The 17,091-nt window shown below is 44.1% G+C and overlaps 1 protein-coding gene across 3 annotated transcripts in view; it reads right to left on the minus strand.

Moving 5' to 3' along the window:
- Positions 1-1,421: 1,421 nt before the first annotated feature.
- Positions 1,422-17,091, minus strand: part of IGSF5 (immunoglobulin superfamily member 5) — a 30,010-nt gene continuing 14,340 nt past the window's right edge. Inside the window, exons 5-9 of one of the 3 annotated variants that reach the window (XM_027701787.1) lie at positions 16,846-16,974; positions 16,270-16,294; positions 12,886-12,998; positions 11,425-11,501; positions 1,422-2,448 (exon numbers count right to left, since the gene is read on the minus strand). In XM_027701787.1, the coding sequence (XP_027557588.1) occupies positions 2,380-2,448; positions 11,425-11,501; positions 12,886-12,998; positions 16,270-16,294; positions 16,846-16,974 (413 nt within the window). In that variant the 3' untranslated portion in view covers positions 1,422-2,379. The other 2 variants (XM_027701789.1, XM_027701788.1) reach the window with 2 other exon arrangements.

Below are 17,091 nucleotides of genomic sequence, written 5' to 3' on the forward strand. Positions count from 1 at the left end.
ATCAGCCGGGTTGGAAAAGCCCTCTGAGATCATCAAGTCCAACCCTTGATCCAACCCCACCGTGGTTCCCAGCCCATGGCACTGATGCCACATCCAGTCTCACCTTCAACACCTCCAGGGACAGTGACTCCACCCCCTCCCTGGGCAGCCCATTCCAATACCTGATTACCCTCTCTGGAAAGGATTTCTTCCTAATGTCCAATATAAACCTCCCCTGGAAGAGCTTAAGATCATACCCTCTTGTCCTACTGCTGGTTCCTGGGAGAAGAGCCCGACCCCCACCTGGCTCCCCCCTCCTGTCAGGGAGTTGTAGAGAGTGAGAAGGTCTCCCCTGAGCCTCCTCCTCTCCAGGCTGAGCCCCCCCGCTCCCTCAGCCTCTCCTCACAGCACTTGTGCTCCAGACCCTTCCCCAGCCTCGTTCTCTGGACCTGCTCCAGCCCCTCCATGTCCTTCCTGAGCTGAGGGGCCCAGAACTGGACACAGCACTCCAGGGGTGGCCTCACCAGCGCTGAGTCCAGGGGCAGAATCCCTGCCCTGGACCTGTTGGCCACACTGTTCCTGAGCCAGGCCAGGATCCATTGGCCTTCTTGCCCACCTGGGCACACTCTGGCTCATGTTCAACTTCCTGTCAATCCAAACTCCCAGTTCCCTTCCTGCCTGGCTGCTCTCCAGCCTCTCTGTCCCAGCCTGGAGCTGCCGGGGGTTGTTGTGGCCAAAGTGCAGGACCCGGCACTTGGCCTGGTTGAACCTCATCCCATTGGAATCAGCCCAACTCTCCATCCTCTCCAGGTCCCTTCTCTCTCCATGGAGACGCTTCTCTCCATGCATGTCCTTTTCAAGGAAAATAAGGATATTTTCAAGGAAAATGTCAAGACACGCCACAACCTAAATTGCTTCTATTTTTCCCTGTATAACACAGAACGCATTTCAAAGCTCCTCCCCGGCCAAGTTAGGTGTGGATGGTCAGAATTCCCAACAGCTTTGTGTGCAATAGCACATGGCAGACCCTGCCACGTTCTGACAGACTGACTGGAAATGCCACCGGCAGCGCAAAATCTGCCACGACTTCACGAGATGCCAAATGCTAAACACACAAAACAGCTTCTTCTTCCCGGGATCAGGTTTCAGATTTCTTAGTTTTGTAGCACAGATTATCACTGGAAGTGATTCTGAGGGGTGGCTTCTCTCAGCACTCACAGAGCACCTGCATCGGTTTGTACTGAACATTAACATGCGACACGCTGAATAATTCAGAGTTCTTTGAGTGGGTAGAAAGATGAGCACACTGCAAATAACTTGTTTTTCTGGAAGAAGTTTGTCTTTTTGTAAAAAAAAAATAAATAAAAAAAATATCGAGCTCGAACTTTTTATTATGAAACACAAAATATCAGGCAAAACATTTCCGCCAGAAATCACAATTATTTTTTTTTACTCTACAAAGTCCATGTGCTGGATCTGCTCTGCTGACAAGTTCCCTCGATAAAGTGCATTTCTTGTGGTCCTTATCCACTCTATCCCTGAGGAAAAAACACTGTTCAACACGAATACCACCATTGCTGTGGCACAAGTCATTTGGTGCAAACTCAGCAAACTCAGCCCACAAGTAGAACAGAGACATAAAACATTCAAGCAACAACTCTTCAAAGTCAAGATTTTCAAATCTACATTTTCCAGCTCGAGATTTTTCAATTTCAATTTAAAAAAGGATTTTTTTGGCGTGTGGGTGATTGGGTTTTATTTCAAAATGGAACATTGGCTTTAAGGCAAACACCTTTTACAAAGTAACTTATTGAAATGGAACAAATTAATTTATGATCCTAAGATGATTTTCTTAGAAATTTTAAGACAGTCCTCACCAAAACTTCCCTTGATTTTATTACAGAACGGGAATTGAAAAATGTTGTCGATCCATAAGCTCAAGATGCTCAGCTGTACATAAAGTACATTAAAAAGCAATTGAAATTGTATTAACCATTATTATTATTATTATTATTATTATTATTATTAACCAGTTCTTGTGAACTCATAAATGTCTTGCAGTTCCAGTCCTTGATCTTGCTGTAACATAAGATTTTTCTCTGACAGGGGTTTTGCTGGTTTCCTTGGGACCCAAAGCACAGATTCTTCCTCTTGTCCAGTCCCATCAAATTCCTTGTCTCTGTAGTTCAGGCTGTCCACTTATGTCACTTATGTCCATTTATGGCATTTATGTCCATTATTTTGCTGAGATATAACGTGCTACTTCATAAAGGTTGCGATTTTATTTCATTAGACAAGGCAAAAAAAAGAAAAATAACTTATAACTTAAACCGAGATAAGTGGTTTTAACCTTTCTCTGTTGCAGAAATGCAAAAAAAAAATATCCTGGAGAAGTCCATCCTACACAAGGGTCACATTCCTGATTTTCTTTGGGCTGATCAGATGATCAGGACGTCTTTGGGGTCGCACCTATGGGAGAGCAGAAGCAGTTACAGAACTCAAAAGAAATCCTAGAAAAGCAGTCCCACGAGGGTTCTCAGGAGGTTACCTGCCAAAGCCTCACCCCCAAATGAAACCTTTCTTCAGCAACCCACTCAGAATCTAAACACAAAGGGAAGGATGAGCAGCAGAACGAAACAAAAGCTTCACGTGGCAGTTCTGGGAATTCATTAACTGATCTTGTGCTACCTGAGAACTTCTTGTGGCTTCTGCAGTCTGGATTTTTTAAAGGAAAACATGATTTTGGGTGTTTCTTCTTTGGTTCTCCTAAAGAAAATCCCTGTTAAAAGGAAAACCTGAACGTAGCTTTTAAATCCATCAGGAACTGCAGCAATGAGCACACCAGCATTCCATGTGCCTGAAGGATCATTCCCAACATCTCAGTGTTTATTCAAGGCAGGCTTTTTTTAAACTTCCCATGACTGGCAGGACTGTGCTTCCACTGACAGCAGCCTGTTCCCAGGCTGACCCCTGTTCAGCAGCTTTGCAGAGCCTGTCCTCATTTCCAGTCCTAATTACTTCTGTGCTCTGACAAAATATCATGGCAGAGAGAAAAGACAAGGAAAAACTCATTCTCAAATGCATCCAAGTGACACACACTTTGGATATTTAAATGTAGTGGTGAGGCCTCATATAGATAACTATGAAGCAGCTCTGAGGAATGAAAATTTATTCCAGAATTATAAAACATGTATTTTCACATAGTTTCCTAAATGAAACACTGCTGCTGAATGGTTTGCTGTGTCCAGCCCCCAGTGTTGGTTTTATCTGCCTCCAAGTAGATGCTGCCTTCTGGCTGCTCTTCCCTGCAATTCCTCACCTGGTCTCAAGCCCTTGGAAATTAATGGGAATTCCACTGTTTTTCCCAGTGAAATCTTTCATCCAGCCAAACGTGGTTCTTTAACTACTGACCAATCTTCTTTTGGCTTTTCTTTTTTTTCTGGAGCATTAGTCCTGTGCAGTCTGTATTGCCTTGGTATTCTTCCAGTATTAAATATCTTCAATAATGCATTTGGTACATATACATTATTGAACAGGCCACAGAGGGAAAATGTTAGGTAACAAATGTGGACAACACATCTCTGGTATTTAATGAGTCTCAGCACCTCAAGGAAAACTGTGGGATAAATATAACTATCCTAGAAACATTTCACAAGGCAGCTGCCTTCTGTTTTAAACACAACTCTCTTTCTCCTCCCTCCCCATCCCTTTTGTTGCTAGAACAGGCTGCTGTTTTCTAAATTTACCCTTCTTTGCTGTTTATTTTTGCAGAGAGGAGAGGTGCTCTGGGAAGTAACAGGATTGCCTGGCTCTGCTCAGGAGACCTTTCCCAAGGTCTCTCTGCTGCACTTAATTTCTTGCAGTTCAGCCCAGGCTGGTGCTGAGCAGAGACATCACTCTCTCATTTCCAGAGCACATCAGAGCTTCCCTGTGGTCTGTGTTACCCCAGAGATTAATATGTGATGAGATTTGCTCCATTTCTGGCAGAACAGCTCCTTGGCCTTTCCTGATTGTTCAATTACAGGTCTGTTATGACAGGGCTTTCTCACCAGGACAGAGGTTTGGAGAAGCTCTCTGCTACTGCTCCCCCTCAAAATAACAAATTTACAAATAGAATAGGGAAAAAAAGTCTGGGAAAACAGCTGAAGTCAAGTGTTACGTTTGTAGAAAGCAAATATTCCCAGATATTGTGGACTGTGAGTATAAAGGATACTGAACTAGCAGTGAGCTGAGTAACCAGAAAGTTTCAGAGGGGGACCAAGAGCAAACTGTGTCTAAAACTGCCTGAAACAGGTCATTCTTTGGATCCCATGTTTAGTAAATTAGTGGAGTGGGGATATTTCCCAGGATCTATTGCACAGAAATAACCTACTGCACCCAGATTTACTACAGGAAAAAAAGACAGTGATCAGAAAGTTCACCAGACAGTGTTGTGGAAAGGGGAAGATTTAGGGAGAGAATTGTGCCCCTCTGCCCCCTCAGGTGAGACCCCACCTGCAGAGCTGCTCCAGCCCTGGGGAACAGTGCAGAAAGGACATGGAGCTGCTGGAGAGAGTCCAGAGGAGGCCCCAAGAGGATCCCAGGGCTGGAGCAGCTCTGCTGGGAGGAAAGGCTGGGAGAGCTGGGATTGTTCAGCCTGGAGAAGGGAAGCTTTGGAGTGACCTGACTGTGGGCTTCCAGGACCTGAAGGAGCTACAAGAAGGATGGATAGAGACTATTTGCAAGGGCCTGGAGTGACAGGACAAGGGGGAATGGCTTTGAAGTGACAGAGAGCAGGGTTAGGTGGGATATTGGGAAGAAATTCTTGGCTGTGAGGGTGGTGAGACCCTGGCATAAGTTGCCCAGAGAAGCTTTGGCTGCCCCTGGATCCCTGGAAGTGTCCAAGGCCAGATTGGATGGGGCTTGGAGCAACCAGGTCTATTGGAAGGTGTCCCTGCCCATGGCAGGGGGTTGGAACGAGATGATCTTTAATCCCTTTGAACCCAAACCATTCTCTGATTCTCTGATTTCTATTTCCATATGATTCTGAATAGCAGAGCCAGAGGACGTTCACCAGCTGGATCTCAGCTGCTCTATGACATCACTGGCGAAAATATAACCCCAATATGCCTCTTTTGCTTTAAAAATCTCATTAACAACAATGAACCATCCATCCCCTGCCTTTTCCTGCCACTTCTCCTCCCCAGCAGAGGAGGAACCAAGCAGTGACTTTGCTCCCGGGGTGGGGACGGTGCCCGTGACGTTTCACCTCTGCCCTGCTGCATCTTTCATGGTTATTTCCTTCAGAGCAAATGCCCTGGCTTACTTCTATTTCACTCTTACTGTGCTCTGATATCAATTAATGAATAATTTCATGAATTTCAATCAGCCCATGCTGTGTGCTGGCCCATTTTCTGCAGAGCTCTCTCTGAGGCAGCAAAGCCTCACCGAGGCTTGCGGCTCGCTGGATGTAACTTCCCTGAAATGGAGACTGCTGGGCAGTGACCTAAAACTCATTTTCTGGTGCTGTGGAAGGTCTCACACAACACATTACAAATCCATAATGTATGGAGGAGGAGTAGGACCACATCAGCCGTTTCATATTTATACCCTGATCTGCTGCAGCTGCTTGAGCCTCTGCTTGGTTTCGATTTCAAAGTTGTTTCTATTCTTTAGGTTGATTCCACTAGTCCTGTCAGTCCCAGGCTGAGAAAAAATGGCTTCATAATTCACTATATCCTACAGATTGAAGGGAGAAAAGGCATCTCTAATGGTTCTCTGCACAGGAGTTTCTAAGCTGTTCCCCTCTATCTGGAAGGATGCAATAACATCAGAATTTCTTTCATATAGTTTTAAATCTCTTTGCTCTTTCAGCCTGGCACCTGGTTCACCATGGATATTTGACAGTCACGTGCTCCAAAGCCCGCCTGTTGATTTATCATCTGCCCTGGATGCCTTTTGATAGGGATTACTATAAAGGGATAATTATACTGGGAAAAGCTTTGCATAGTTTGTTGATTTGGCTGGGGAAACAGATGCCCAAACCTTTTCATCTCTTCCAGCTCTTGAGCCGGACTAAAAGAGAACCAACAACACGAGGGTGAATCAGAAGGCAAACTGAATGTGTATCAGCTGGTTTCAGGGCTGAATCCTTCTGTGATGTTTGGAATACTGCTCTCCAGTCAATGAAAGCAGGATTTCTGCTATCACAAGCATGTTTCAGTCACTTCTGCAACCCACGTGACACTGGGGATGTGAATGATGAACACACATCTGGCATTATAGAAACAGGACTCTGATCCTGACATTCATTTGACAGATGGCAGCTCCTCAGACACTGTGGAAGTGTGTGATAAACTGAAATCTTGGTATTAGCCATCGAAAAAAACCCAAGTTTAACTGCATTAGGACAAATTGCCGAAATTAATGTGGTAGGAGCATTTCCAAATGTTCCAAAAGCATCTCACGCTTGGCTGACTGCAAGAACAAAAAATCAGGGAGGCACAGCTTTCTATTCTCAAGGTTATTTTCCCCCCCTGCCCTCAGTTTTTAATTCTCATTCCGAATTCATTTCCAGGAAAACACCCACCCAAAAGTTCTGGATACCCTTGAAACAGTTTGGATACACTATTACTTCAAACAGAAAACCAGTTACACCCTGCCAGCTTTTGGTACACTCAGCACATTTCCCTGTCCATCAGCAGACAAACAGCCTGGAAATTCCTTCTTGTTTCTTCATGGCTTAATCCCACCCATATAACTTCACTCCTTCCCTTCTTCCACAGACACTTGGAAAAATTACACTGTAAACTGCACCTGCCATTTCTGTACCTGTCTCATCAATATTTATTACTCTCTTAATCAAGATCTGCTAACTAGTGGTTATCACGACCTGACATACACTCTGTAGTAAATTGCATCAGTAGGGGTAAAATTATTTGCTTTCATTGGTTTATATTTCTATTTATTGACCTTTTAATTCAATTTTGATAGCTTAATTTTTCTTTTCAAACCATCCTCAGAGTCGGAGCAGTTCTACACGGTGCAATAAATGGAGCTACAATTCATCATTCGCTTCCTTCCCAGTATAAAACCACAACCACAACTAAATAATATTTCCAGTTTATAGAGTGTCACTTGGAGTAGTTAAGAAGAAAAATGGATCCTCCTCCATTAACAGAGCCATGATTCACCCTGGATGGGAGAGGGGGAGTGTGGCTGTGGTGGCAAGTGGAAGCCTCTGAAGTCAGGGTTACACCAGGGATGGATCTGGCCCACTATAAATGAGCACTCACTGCCTCTTACAGAATGGTCTCCTGATTTATCACAGAGACATTTATGGCAGATTAAATGGACTAATTATGAAGCTTTTCTAGGAGATTGTCCAATCCTGAAAGTTGCTGAGTCCCTTCAGCTGCTTTTGTGGGAGCTTGAAACGCGGAGCTCCTCGGGGGTGGCACTCAGGACCTGGCAGAACTGGCCCTTGTTCAGGCTCAGCCGTCTGTGGGACTGCCCCAAAATCTGCTAAAGCCAAAGTAAGGGATCCCCCTCATTGCACTTGGGTTTTGGAAGGAGCACAGTGCAATGGGAATGAGGAACAGCCCCCTTGGATGGGATCTTTGTCCCTGTAACTCCACTCCAGTGCTGGGAGCAAGGATCACTCAGCCTGGAGAAGAGAAGGCTTAGGGATCACCCAACTGTGACCTTTCAGTACATGAAGGGAGCCTACAAGCAAGAAGAAGGGAGATTAACAAGAACATGTAATGACAGGACAAGGGGGAATGGTTTTGAACTGAAAAAGAGTAGCTTAAATTGGATGTTAGTAATAAAAACTTCCCTGTGAGGGTGGTGAGGCCCTGGCCCAGGTTGCCCAGAGAAGTTGTTAATCCCCATCCCTGGAAGTGTCCAAGGCCAGGTTGGATGGGGCTCTGAGCACCCTGTTCTAGTGGAAGGTGTCCCTGCTCATGGCAGGGGGTTGGAACTGCATGATCTTTGAGGTCCCTTCCAACCCAAACCATTCTGTGATCCCTGACAGTAACTACATTTGCAATGAAAGAGGAGCCTGCAACTCTACTCTCAATTTGACCTTTTCTCAGCTAATGTAATCAGAGTGGGGACCTTCCAGCATCCCTGACTGATGCTCCTTGGCCTCCTCTTCCAGTGCCTGGCTCATTTTTTCCCCTCAGCTCAATAATTTGCTTCGTTATTCATCATTTTTTGAACATCTCCCACACCTTTTATTTTCCTCCCTTCTTCTTTGCTGAGGTATCACTTTTCCCTGAGATGATTTGCCAAATCTCTTGTTCATGTTGGGAATTCATCAGTGCAATTACTGGGCAACATTCATCTTCTCCATGGACATTTTGCATTAGCTTCTGATTCAAAGGGTTTGAATGGCCAATAGCTGACCTGACCTAAGTGATTTTCTTTACAATGACACACACCAGCTTTTTCAGGCTTTGTGCCTGGCTGGGTCCATGGGAGAGGACTTCTGAGGAAACAAAACCTGTGGTTTGAAGCCTCCTTTAATCTCCCAAACGCTTTAAAATTGTAACTTTTTTTACACATGGAACAGAAGGGATCAAATTGGAAGGAAATACCCTCACAGAGGCAGGAATAGGTAAAACTTTGGGTGTTCAGCCTGTGTGACTCTTTCCATCAGCAGATGGACTCCCTGCTCCTCAGGGAGGACTTGGACCCTCCCTCCTTCTTCTTGACCTCCACAGAGTCACTGCAAGGACATTTGCTCATTTTTCTTGATTATCCAGGGAGAGAGAAGCAATTTATTGGAGTCCACCCCTTCATGACCTCCTTCACTACAAAAAAAATTCCCAGGGTAACATCTCTCCCTCCTGTTTTATACCCCCTATTTCTCATTAAAAACTCCTGACGAATAAGGATGAACAATCCTTGGGAATGTTTCCAGTGTTCAGGCAGGGAAAGCCAACTGAGAAACAAAACTTCCTGGGTTTAGAAGATGCAGTGGCAGGAAGGCAGGTGGTTTCTGAAGAGATTGTTTGATTCAGCACTGACAGCAAACAGCTAAATGAGTTACCACCTGATTTTTCCTGCTTGACAAGAAATATGATAAAAGAGCACTTCAATGTTTAGTAGGCAATATATTGCCATCAGTGGTGATTGAACTTTATTAGAATACACCCAGTAGCACTTTTTTTTTTGTCAGAAAACCTCTATTATGCAGTTAACAGGGAAGGCAGTGAATGCCAAAACCTCCTACTTTTTGTATGGGAAATGTTTTGCCATGTTTGCATTTAATGTCATAAATTTAAATCACGGACTGCAGATCTACAATTTAAGGCAAATCTTCATCAGTTTTATCAGCTTCTGAATATACAAGATGGGGCCATCACAATATACTGAGAAGCCCCGTTCAAACTCACAAATAGTTTGTTTTCAGCAAGACATTTTTAGATTCTAAATACTCCCTTAACTTATGGGAAATGGTTATAAACGATTTTCACCTCTAGATTATCTCTGGGTGTTTTTCAAAAACGTGTGGGCAGTTATTGATGCAGGGAGAAGACACTGTAACAGACTTGTTATATTGTCCAGGGACAATAGAAATATAATCCTGTTCATAAGCCTTTCAAACACTGTCTGAAACTGCTGCTCAGGGTTACAGATCCCCACGGAACCCTCAGCTGTTCTGCACATGCTTTTCAGCTCTGCTTCAACAGTATTTGGTTTGACAAGTAGTTAATGTCAAACATCATAACTCCCAGGCACAAATACATCAGTATCAGTGCTATTATTTTTACTGTTATTATTTTGATCACTGTTTTAAGCTTTAACTGAGCACTTCCTAAATTCCATCGTGTGCCAGAAGAGCCAGACACACTCTGCTATGAGTTATGTGCAATGTCATCCCACGGCAGATTCCTGCACTGTGCATGTTGGAGCAGCTCTTCAAAAATAAATGAGTCCTCACTGTGTTGAGGAGTGAACTCGGTACCACATCACTGCCACTTTCCCAAGAGAATATTGGCATAAACCATCATGGAGGTGCTAAAAGTATTTTAAAAATGTGTGGAATAAATTAGGATCCACATTAAGGTGGTGCTAGAAGACAGCCCAGCACCATCCTACAGAACAGAGGCCTCTGAGAGTGGAACAAGGAAAGGAATAAACCCTGAGCTCAACTTTTCACTTTTCATGTGGAAAAGGGGAAAAGCTCTAGGGTGGGTGTTAAGTGGGTGCTTTCCCTCCCAGAACTTGCTGCTGAGATACCAAAAGTCTCCAAGATCAGCATAAAGCTCATGGTTGAATTGGAAAATACAGTCAAGAAACGCTCATTTATTTATTATATCACACTGGATTTTCCTTGCAAAGGAACCTCAAACCTCGCCTTCAACAGTACCCCCATGTTATATCCTGCATCTCCTCCAGTCTGGCAGCTGGGGAGAACAACAAAACACTGCAGACCTCTTTGATTAAGACACCTATATAACAACTTTCTATATATTATATATAGAATTATATATATATATAAAAATAAAAATATATAGTAATTATTATATATAATATAATAATACATAGTAATTCTGTCCAGAATCTGCCAAGAGCAAAGTAAACCTTTATAATTATTATTGTTATATAATAATAATTATTGTTACATAATAATTATAATTGTTTGAGCTCACATTATAATTGTTTAAGGTATAATATACACAGAGGTGAATTCTCAAAAGCCAAGCTGGAGTTATTCTGCCTGGAGAGGCTGAAAGAATTAATTAATTTATTAATGGTAACAAGTAGGTTTGTGGAGAGAGAGGGGGAGACCTTTTAATCCCAGGAATGACAATCAGACCACTGGCTTTACCCATGGGGAGTCTGTCCCAGCAGGAAGGCCTGGCTGGCATTTGGAGCAGGAAAGACATGGAAAGCAATGGGAAGGAAAGAGCTGACACTGCCTGAACTCCTGTCAGAGCTCAAGGAGGGATAAAACCATCTGGGGGGATGGTTTTAAACACATGGGTTAGTTTTAGGCAGTCCTGGGAGGAGGAGGGAGTTCAACTCAGTGACACTTACGGGCCCCTTACAACTTGAGGTTTTTTATGAGGGGAAGTTTGTGACTTCCTAAACTTTAGGCAGGGAGGTGGGGAGGAAGATGCAGCTGAGGAGAACAGATGTGGCAAAAGTTTTATTAGACATTTATTTCAAAACCTCCTCCTCAGAGGAGGCTGTTTCTCCCTCACTTCCCTTCATTGCCCCCTCCCCATTCCCTGCCCCCCAAATCGATCTAAATCTGAGGCCAACCCGGGGCACTTATCCTTATAAATCAAACATTCAGGAATGCAGGAGGGACATTCCACTTACCCAATTACAGCTACAATTGACTTCTAGTTGTCTCCCTCCACCCAAAATCTGTGTTTGCTTATAGCACAACACACACAGTGAGAAAAAGAAAAAAGCTCAAGATATTCAAGGTATCAGCATTGCAATTACCTTTGGCACAGAGCTGATGTATAAACTGTCCACAGGGTCAGTAAACTTGGAAGACATCGGGGGAAGAGAGGCAATTCCTGTAAGAATATCCAAGATTACTGTAATTCAGGACAGGAGCCCCTGCAGGAGCAGGTTTTCTGGCAGGAACTGTGACTCTCCACAAGGCTGCCCATGCTGGAACATTCCATTTCTTTACCATGGAAAAGACCCGCACTGGAGCAGCTCTTGAAGAAGCCACACTGTAGAATTTTGGGAAGGGTTGTGCCCTGTGGGAAGAACCCACACTGGAGCAGGGGGAGGGACAGAAATGATGTGTTATGGACCGACCACAGCCCCGATTCCCTGTCCCCTCATCCCCCTGCAATGCCTCTGGAGAGGAGTTAGATGAGCTAGGAGGGAAGCTGAGACTTGGAAGCAGTGGGGAATTGAGGAGGTGTTATTGGTTTTGTTTTCTTTCTCACTATCCTACTGTTATTAATTTGCAATAAATTAAATTAATCCTCCAAAAATGGAGCCTTCTTTGCCTTTGACAGTAATTAGTGATCTCCCTCTCCTCATCTTCACCCACGACCTTTTCCATCTTATTTTCTTCCCCTGTCCTGTTGAGAAGAGGGAGTGATAAAGCAACTTGGTGGCCAGCCAAGGTCAATCCACCACACTAACAAATATGAAAGAAGCCTATACAAGGCCTCAGTAGAATCAATCTGTCCAGGTTCACTTAGTTTTCCTTTTATTCTTTGTGACAACATTTTACAACACCACATGCTCTGGAAATCTTTTCACTGTACTTATTTCTTCACCATGTATTTGTTGGAGAGAAAAGGATGTGTGCCTGGCTTACAGACTCTGCACAATAATTTGATGTCATTAAGTGTTTGATTAAATGTTTTGATAATAATGTGGTTATAAATGCAAGTGGTGGGTAACAATTTGGTGGAGATTTACATTTGCTTTTGAAGAGTCTTTGTGCTTAAGGACAAGAATTTATAATGCCTTAGTCATTTCTCAGTAAAATAATAGTTCACTAGCTGCCTTTTTTCTTTCCTTCTCTTCTTTTTTTATTTTGTTGTTGTCATTGTTGTTGTTGTTGGTAGTGGTGGATTTTCCTTTGTTTTCACAGACCAACTGCAAAATGTTGCCCAAATTAATGGTTGTATGGAAATCCAGTCCTCCCACATCTGGCCCCAGAAGATATTTGGAAGAACAAAGGCATTTAAAATACCAAACCCAGGACTGAATGTAAATTCCACTGCAAAGAACTTTATGTTTTCTCAATAATTTTGAAGGGCCTTACTCTAGAAAGTCCAGAATGTTCTGAAGAGGCTCAAGGCAAGCACAGATCCCCCTCTGAGTATTGTGAAATATGTGTGAAGTCTCATAATGTAATTCCTTGACACATTGTCCAAAAGGCCCATGTCGAGAAGCACTTTGACAACATGTGATTAACCAGCTTAGACTCACCTGGGCTTTGTTCTGTGTTCCCCAGTTCCTCTGGAAGGTATCCTGGATTTTCACTACCGTTCCTTTGCCTGTTTTCCAAATCTCCATCTTTTTTCTTCTCGGCTGAAACTTTTCTAGAAACAAAAAAGGTGTGTAATTAGAAATTCACTATGATAGGAGAACTCTTGGGCAGCAGAGTACAGAGGAAAAAGTCTTTTACTTCCCAAAAAATAGGTGCAAAACATATATGGGACTTCCAAGTGACGAGTACAAATCTTGTCCCATATAAGTATCACCCACGGAATTCTGTTCAGAAAGTTCCCATCAGCTGCAATATCAGAAAGCAGGAAAATAATTGAGCAACCTTCAGAGAGGGAAGACTCTGCACCAGATCACAGGTTTTGTAGGCAACGAATTTTGATCTCTAATTGTGAATTGCAGGATATTCAGTGGCCCAGTAATGGTCATTTAGGACAGATCATCATTGGTGACCTGAGCCTGTCCCAGCTGCAAAAACAGAGTGTTATCTCACACCCCCACAGTGAGCTCCCAAGTGATTCATCTCTACAATCCAAAGTTAATCTTTCACTTTGAAATTTACTTTACAAGTGAAAGGAATTCCCTTGGTTAAACTTACACGTCTCTGAATGTGCAGAATGGTGACCTGCAGAGCTGCACAGTGAGACAATAGTGCTTTTTTACCCCAAACTCTTATTCTAGAAGAAACGCTACTATTGATCTGTTCCTGCCATGGCCCCTGTCCTGGATACTCCCAGGTCCACCTTTGCCAAGGTTTCAGGTGTGGCAAGCACGGATCCACCATGAAAAACCAGGAATTTTTAGGGGGAAGGGTGTGACATGCTGTTAGTTTGTGGAAAATGCCACAAAATGTCCAAAGGAAGGGGGAGCTGGGGGAGATCCACCTTTTCTCCCAGGGAACAAGGGACAGGAGAAGAGGAAACGGCCTCATGCCATGCCAGGGAAGGGTCAGGTAGGACATCAGGAGGAATTTCTTCATGGAAAGGGTTGTTAAACATAGGAAGGAGCTGCCCAGGGAAGTGGTGGAGTCCCCATCCCTGGAGATGTCCAAGGAAGGCCTGGATGTGGCACTCAGTGCTCTGGGCTGGGGGACAAGGTGGGCATAGGGCACAGGGTGGACTCCATGATCTTGGAGCTCTTCTCCAACCTAAAAGATCCTATGATTCTACTTTTTATGTTTAGCAGGAATGTCTTTGCTGGCCCAGAGAGCTTCAGATGGGTGTTACTGATGCACACAAATCTGATGAACCAGCCACTGACTATTATGGGGGATAAACATGTCAGATACCACCAAGAAAACCTGTCCTGGTTGCTGGAAGACAAAAGCAATTGTTTAGGGCTACCACCCCCACATGTTACATGACACTGTACTGTGTATTTTATCTGATCCTTAGTTCCCAACAAACTCAGTGTCGTAGTCAAATAAAAAAGCAGCCACCAAAAAAAAAAGAAAAAAGTGTGGGAGGTATGGGAAGATATCCAGGCAAGTTAAAAATCAATGTGGGAAATAAAGCAATATATGTTTGGTCTCACCACTTCTTTGCTACTATAATGGAGCTTTCCCAAATCTGGACAATCATAATTCCTTTTACTGCAGGTAAAAAAAAAACCAACCTCTGGACCTATAAAATCTGTAAGTGATTGTTAATAATCCTGATTTCAATGTTTACACATGGTAAAACTTTGTAGAGCTGTTAATACAGAGCCTCCAAGCCCGAGCTGAGCCTCAGAAAGCCTGAATTCATCCCTGTTTTCTCAAATTCCAAAGTGCAAGCTGCCCTTGGCAAAATGATCAAATCAGCCCCACAAACTAAGAAATCCCGTGGAAGTTTACATGGCATAATAAGCATCATTTCCTTGGGAGAAAACAGTGGGTATCTCATTTCCTTATTTTGTTCCGTATCAATAAAGTGCTCTGTAAATGGAAGTCTGTCAACAGACCTTCACAAAATCTCCCCCCCAAGAGGCTGTTAATGAAACTGGGTATTACTGACATGCCAGGCAACAGGGGGGTGAGGCTTTGGAAACTCATGAAGGGACGGGGAGTTAAAAGCCCCCACAAGTGTAGGCAGGGAATGAATTTACAGCGCCGCCTGGATATAAATAATAATATAAATAATATAAATAACCCCACTGCCACTGCTGTCACAGCCACACTGTGCCAATAAAAAGGATCTTAATGCTGATAGCCATCAGCTATTGATGGCTAAAATTGTCCTGCTCAGTGCAATAATGTACCAGCAGCTTTGTACCCAAGCGTGTCTGGCACCACTTGGTTGATGCTTTTCATGGGGGCACCTTTATTAATTTTTTATAGAATCATAGAATGGTTTTGGTCAGAAGGGACCTTAAAGATTATCCAGTTCCACCCCCTGCCGTAGGCAGGGACACTTTCCACTACCCCGGGTTGCTCCAAGCCCCTTCCAACCTGGCCTTGGATGAGGGATGAGGGGTCCACAACCTCTCCGGATAACCTGTGACAGGGTCTCACCGCGCTCCCAGCAGAGAATTATTGCCTAATATCTAATCTAAACCTACCCTCTAAACCCCTCTTTTTGCCAGTTTATCCACCCTTAAAAGAGCCGGGCAGACGGTGGGATTTCCCTGCCCATCCATCCCAAAGAGCTCCTCCTCTCCCGTCCCCGGGCTGGCAGTGACATCCTGTGGCGGCGGCGGCAATCGCCCGCCTGGCTCTGCTGGCCAGCCCGGGGCACCCGGCGACCCTCCCCTGCCTTCCCTGGGGGCACAGCCGGCTCTCAGGAATTCGCTTTGCCCATCAGCTTTAGCGGGAGCGTCTCCTCAGTTTGTCGTCTCTGCGCTCTCCGAGTCAGAGATCATAGAATCATAGAATCACAGAATCAAATGGGTTGGAAGGGACCTCCGAGATCATCAAGTCCAACCCTTGATCCAACCCCGCTGCGGTTCCCAGCCCATGGCACTGATGCCACATCCAGTCTGTCCTTAAACACCTCCAGGGATGGAGAATCCACCACTTCCCTGGGCAGCCCATTCCAATGGCTGATCACCCTCTCTGGAAAGAAATTCTTTCTAATATCCAAACTAAACCTCCCCTGGCACAACTTGAGACCGAGCCCTCTTGTCTTGCTGACAGTTGCCTGGGAAAAGAGACCAACCCCCACCTGGCTACACCCTCCTTTCAGGTAGTTGTAGATGCGGCGCCGGCGGGATTTTGGTGGGGTTTTTTTCGCGCAGGATTCACAACCCGGTGCTGGTTTTTCGCCCCTAAAGCCGGTCCCCTTTCCCTCTGGGATGGTGGGTGGCAGGGCATGGAAGCTGCCACATCCCTCTTGCCACCCTGAAAGAGTTCAGTTAACAGGAAAAGTTCCCCCCCTTCATCTGACTCACCTGATTTCACTCTGATATGTAGATGCTGAGAAAGAAAAAAAAAAAGGAATGTTTTTAAAATGCAAGAAATTAAAATATATGAACTATAAGTTCTCTCAGAGCATCCTCTGTGTTCCAGCTACCACAGGAGCATCTCTCCCCCCTGTTTACAAAATTTACAGCCCTGTAGAACAGCTTACACAGAAACTGGAATTAGGCACACAGCACTGAAGATATTCTTCAACAAAGAACCTCAGCACAAGGACTGAAAGTCTCTGAAAGTTAATGTACTCCCCAAAAACATGGCTTTCTTGTAGTTAATGTGAAAGGCTGACACTGATTACTGTGGAGTCAATTTATGAGAGGAACAGGAAGGTGAAATTAAGGAGCATCTAAGGTCAATTTAAGGAGCATCTAAGTTCAATTTAAGGAGCATTTAAGGAGCATTTTAACCAGGTCAAGGTTAAGAGCAGGATCTATCTGCTCTCACTTCTGCTTACAGGGCTTTGCACAGCACCAGAGCTGACACAACTTGGAGGTTTATATCTGATCAAAGATACTTTTTAATGTACAGACCAACTGTGAAGTTCCACTCACCTCTCCTCTTCAGGCAGCAGCGAACAACCACCACAATAATAGTGGTCAGAAGAACAACACCAAGAAATGAAAGCACAACTGCAAGTACAATAACCCAGGAGTTTCTGTTGTCTTCACTGTAATAATTTTCTGTTAAATTAAATGGAGAAACATTGTCTCAAAACACCTTTTGCAGAATATTTAACCTTTTCTCTGAGATGCTTGTTGATTATTAACAAGGAGCCTGTGTTTTCTAAATGACAGACA

This window comes from Neopelma chrysocephalum, unplaced genomic scaffold (genome assembly GCF_003984885.1).
Source record: "Neopelma chrysocephalum unplaced genomic scaffold, ASM398488v2 Primary Assembly neopelma1_166, whole genome shotgun sequence".
Lineage (NCBI taxonomy): Eukaryota > Metazoa > Chordata > Aves > Passeriformes > Pipridae > Neopelma > Neopelma chrysocephalum.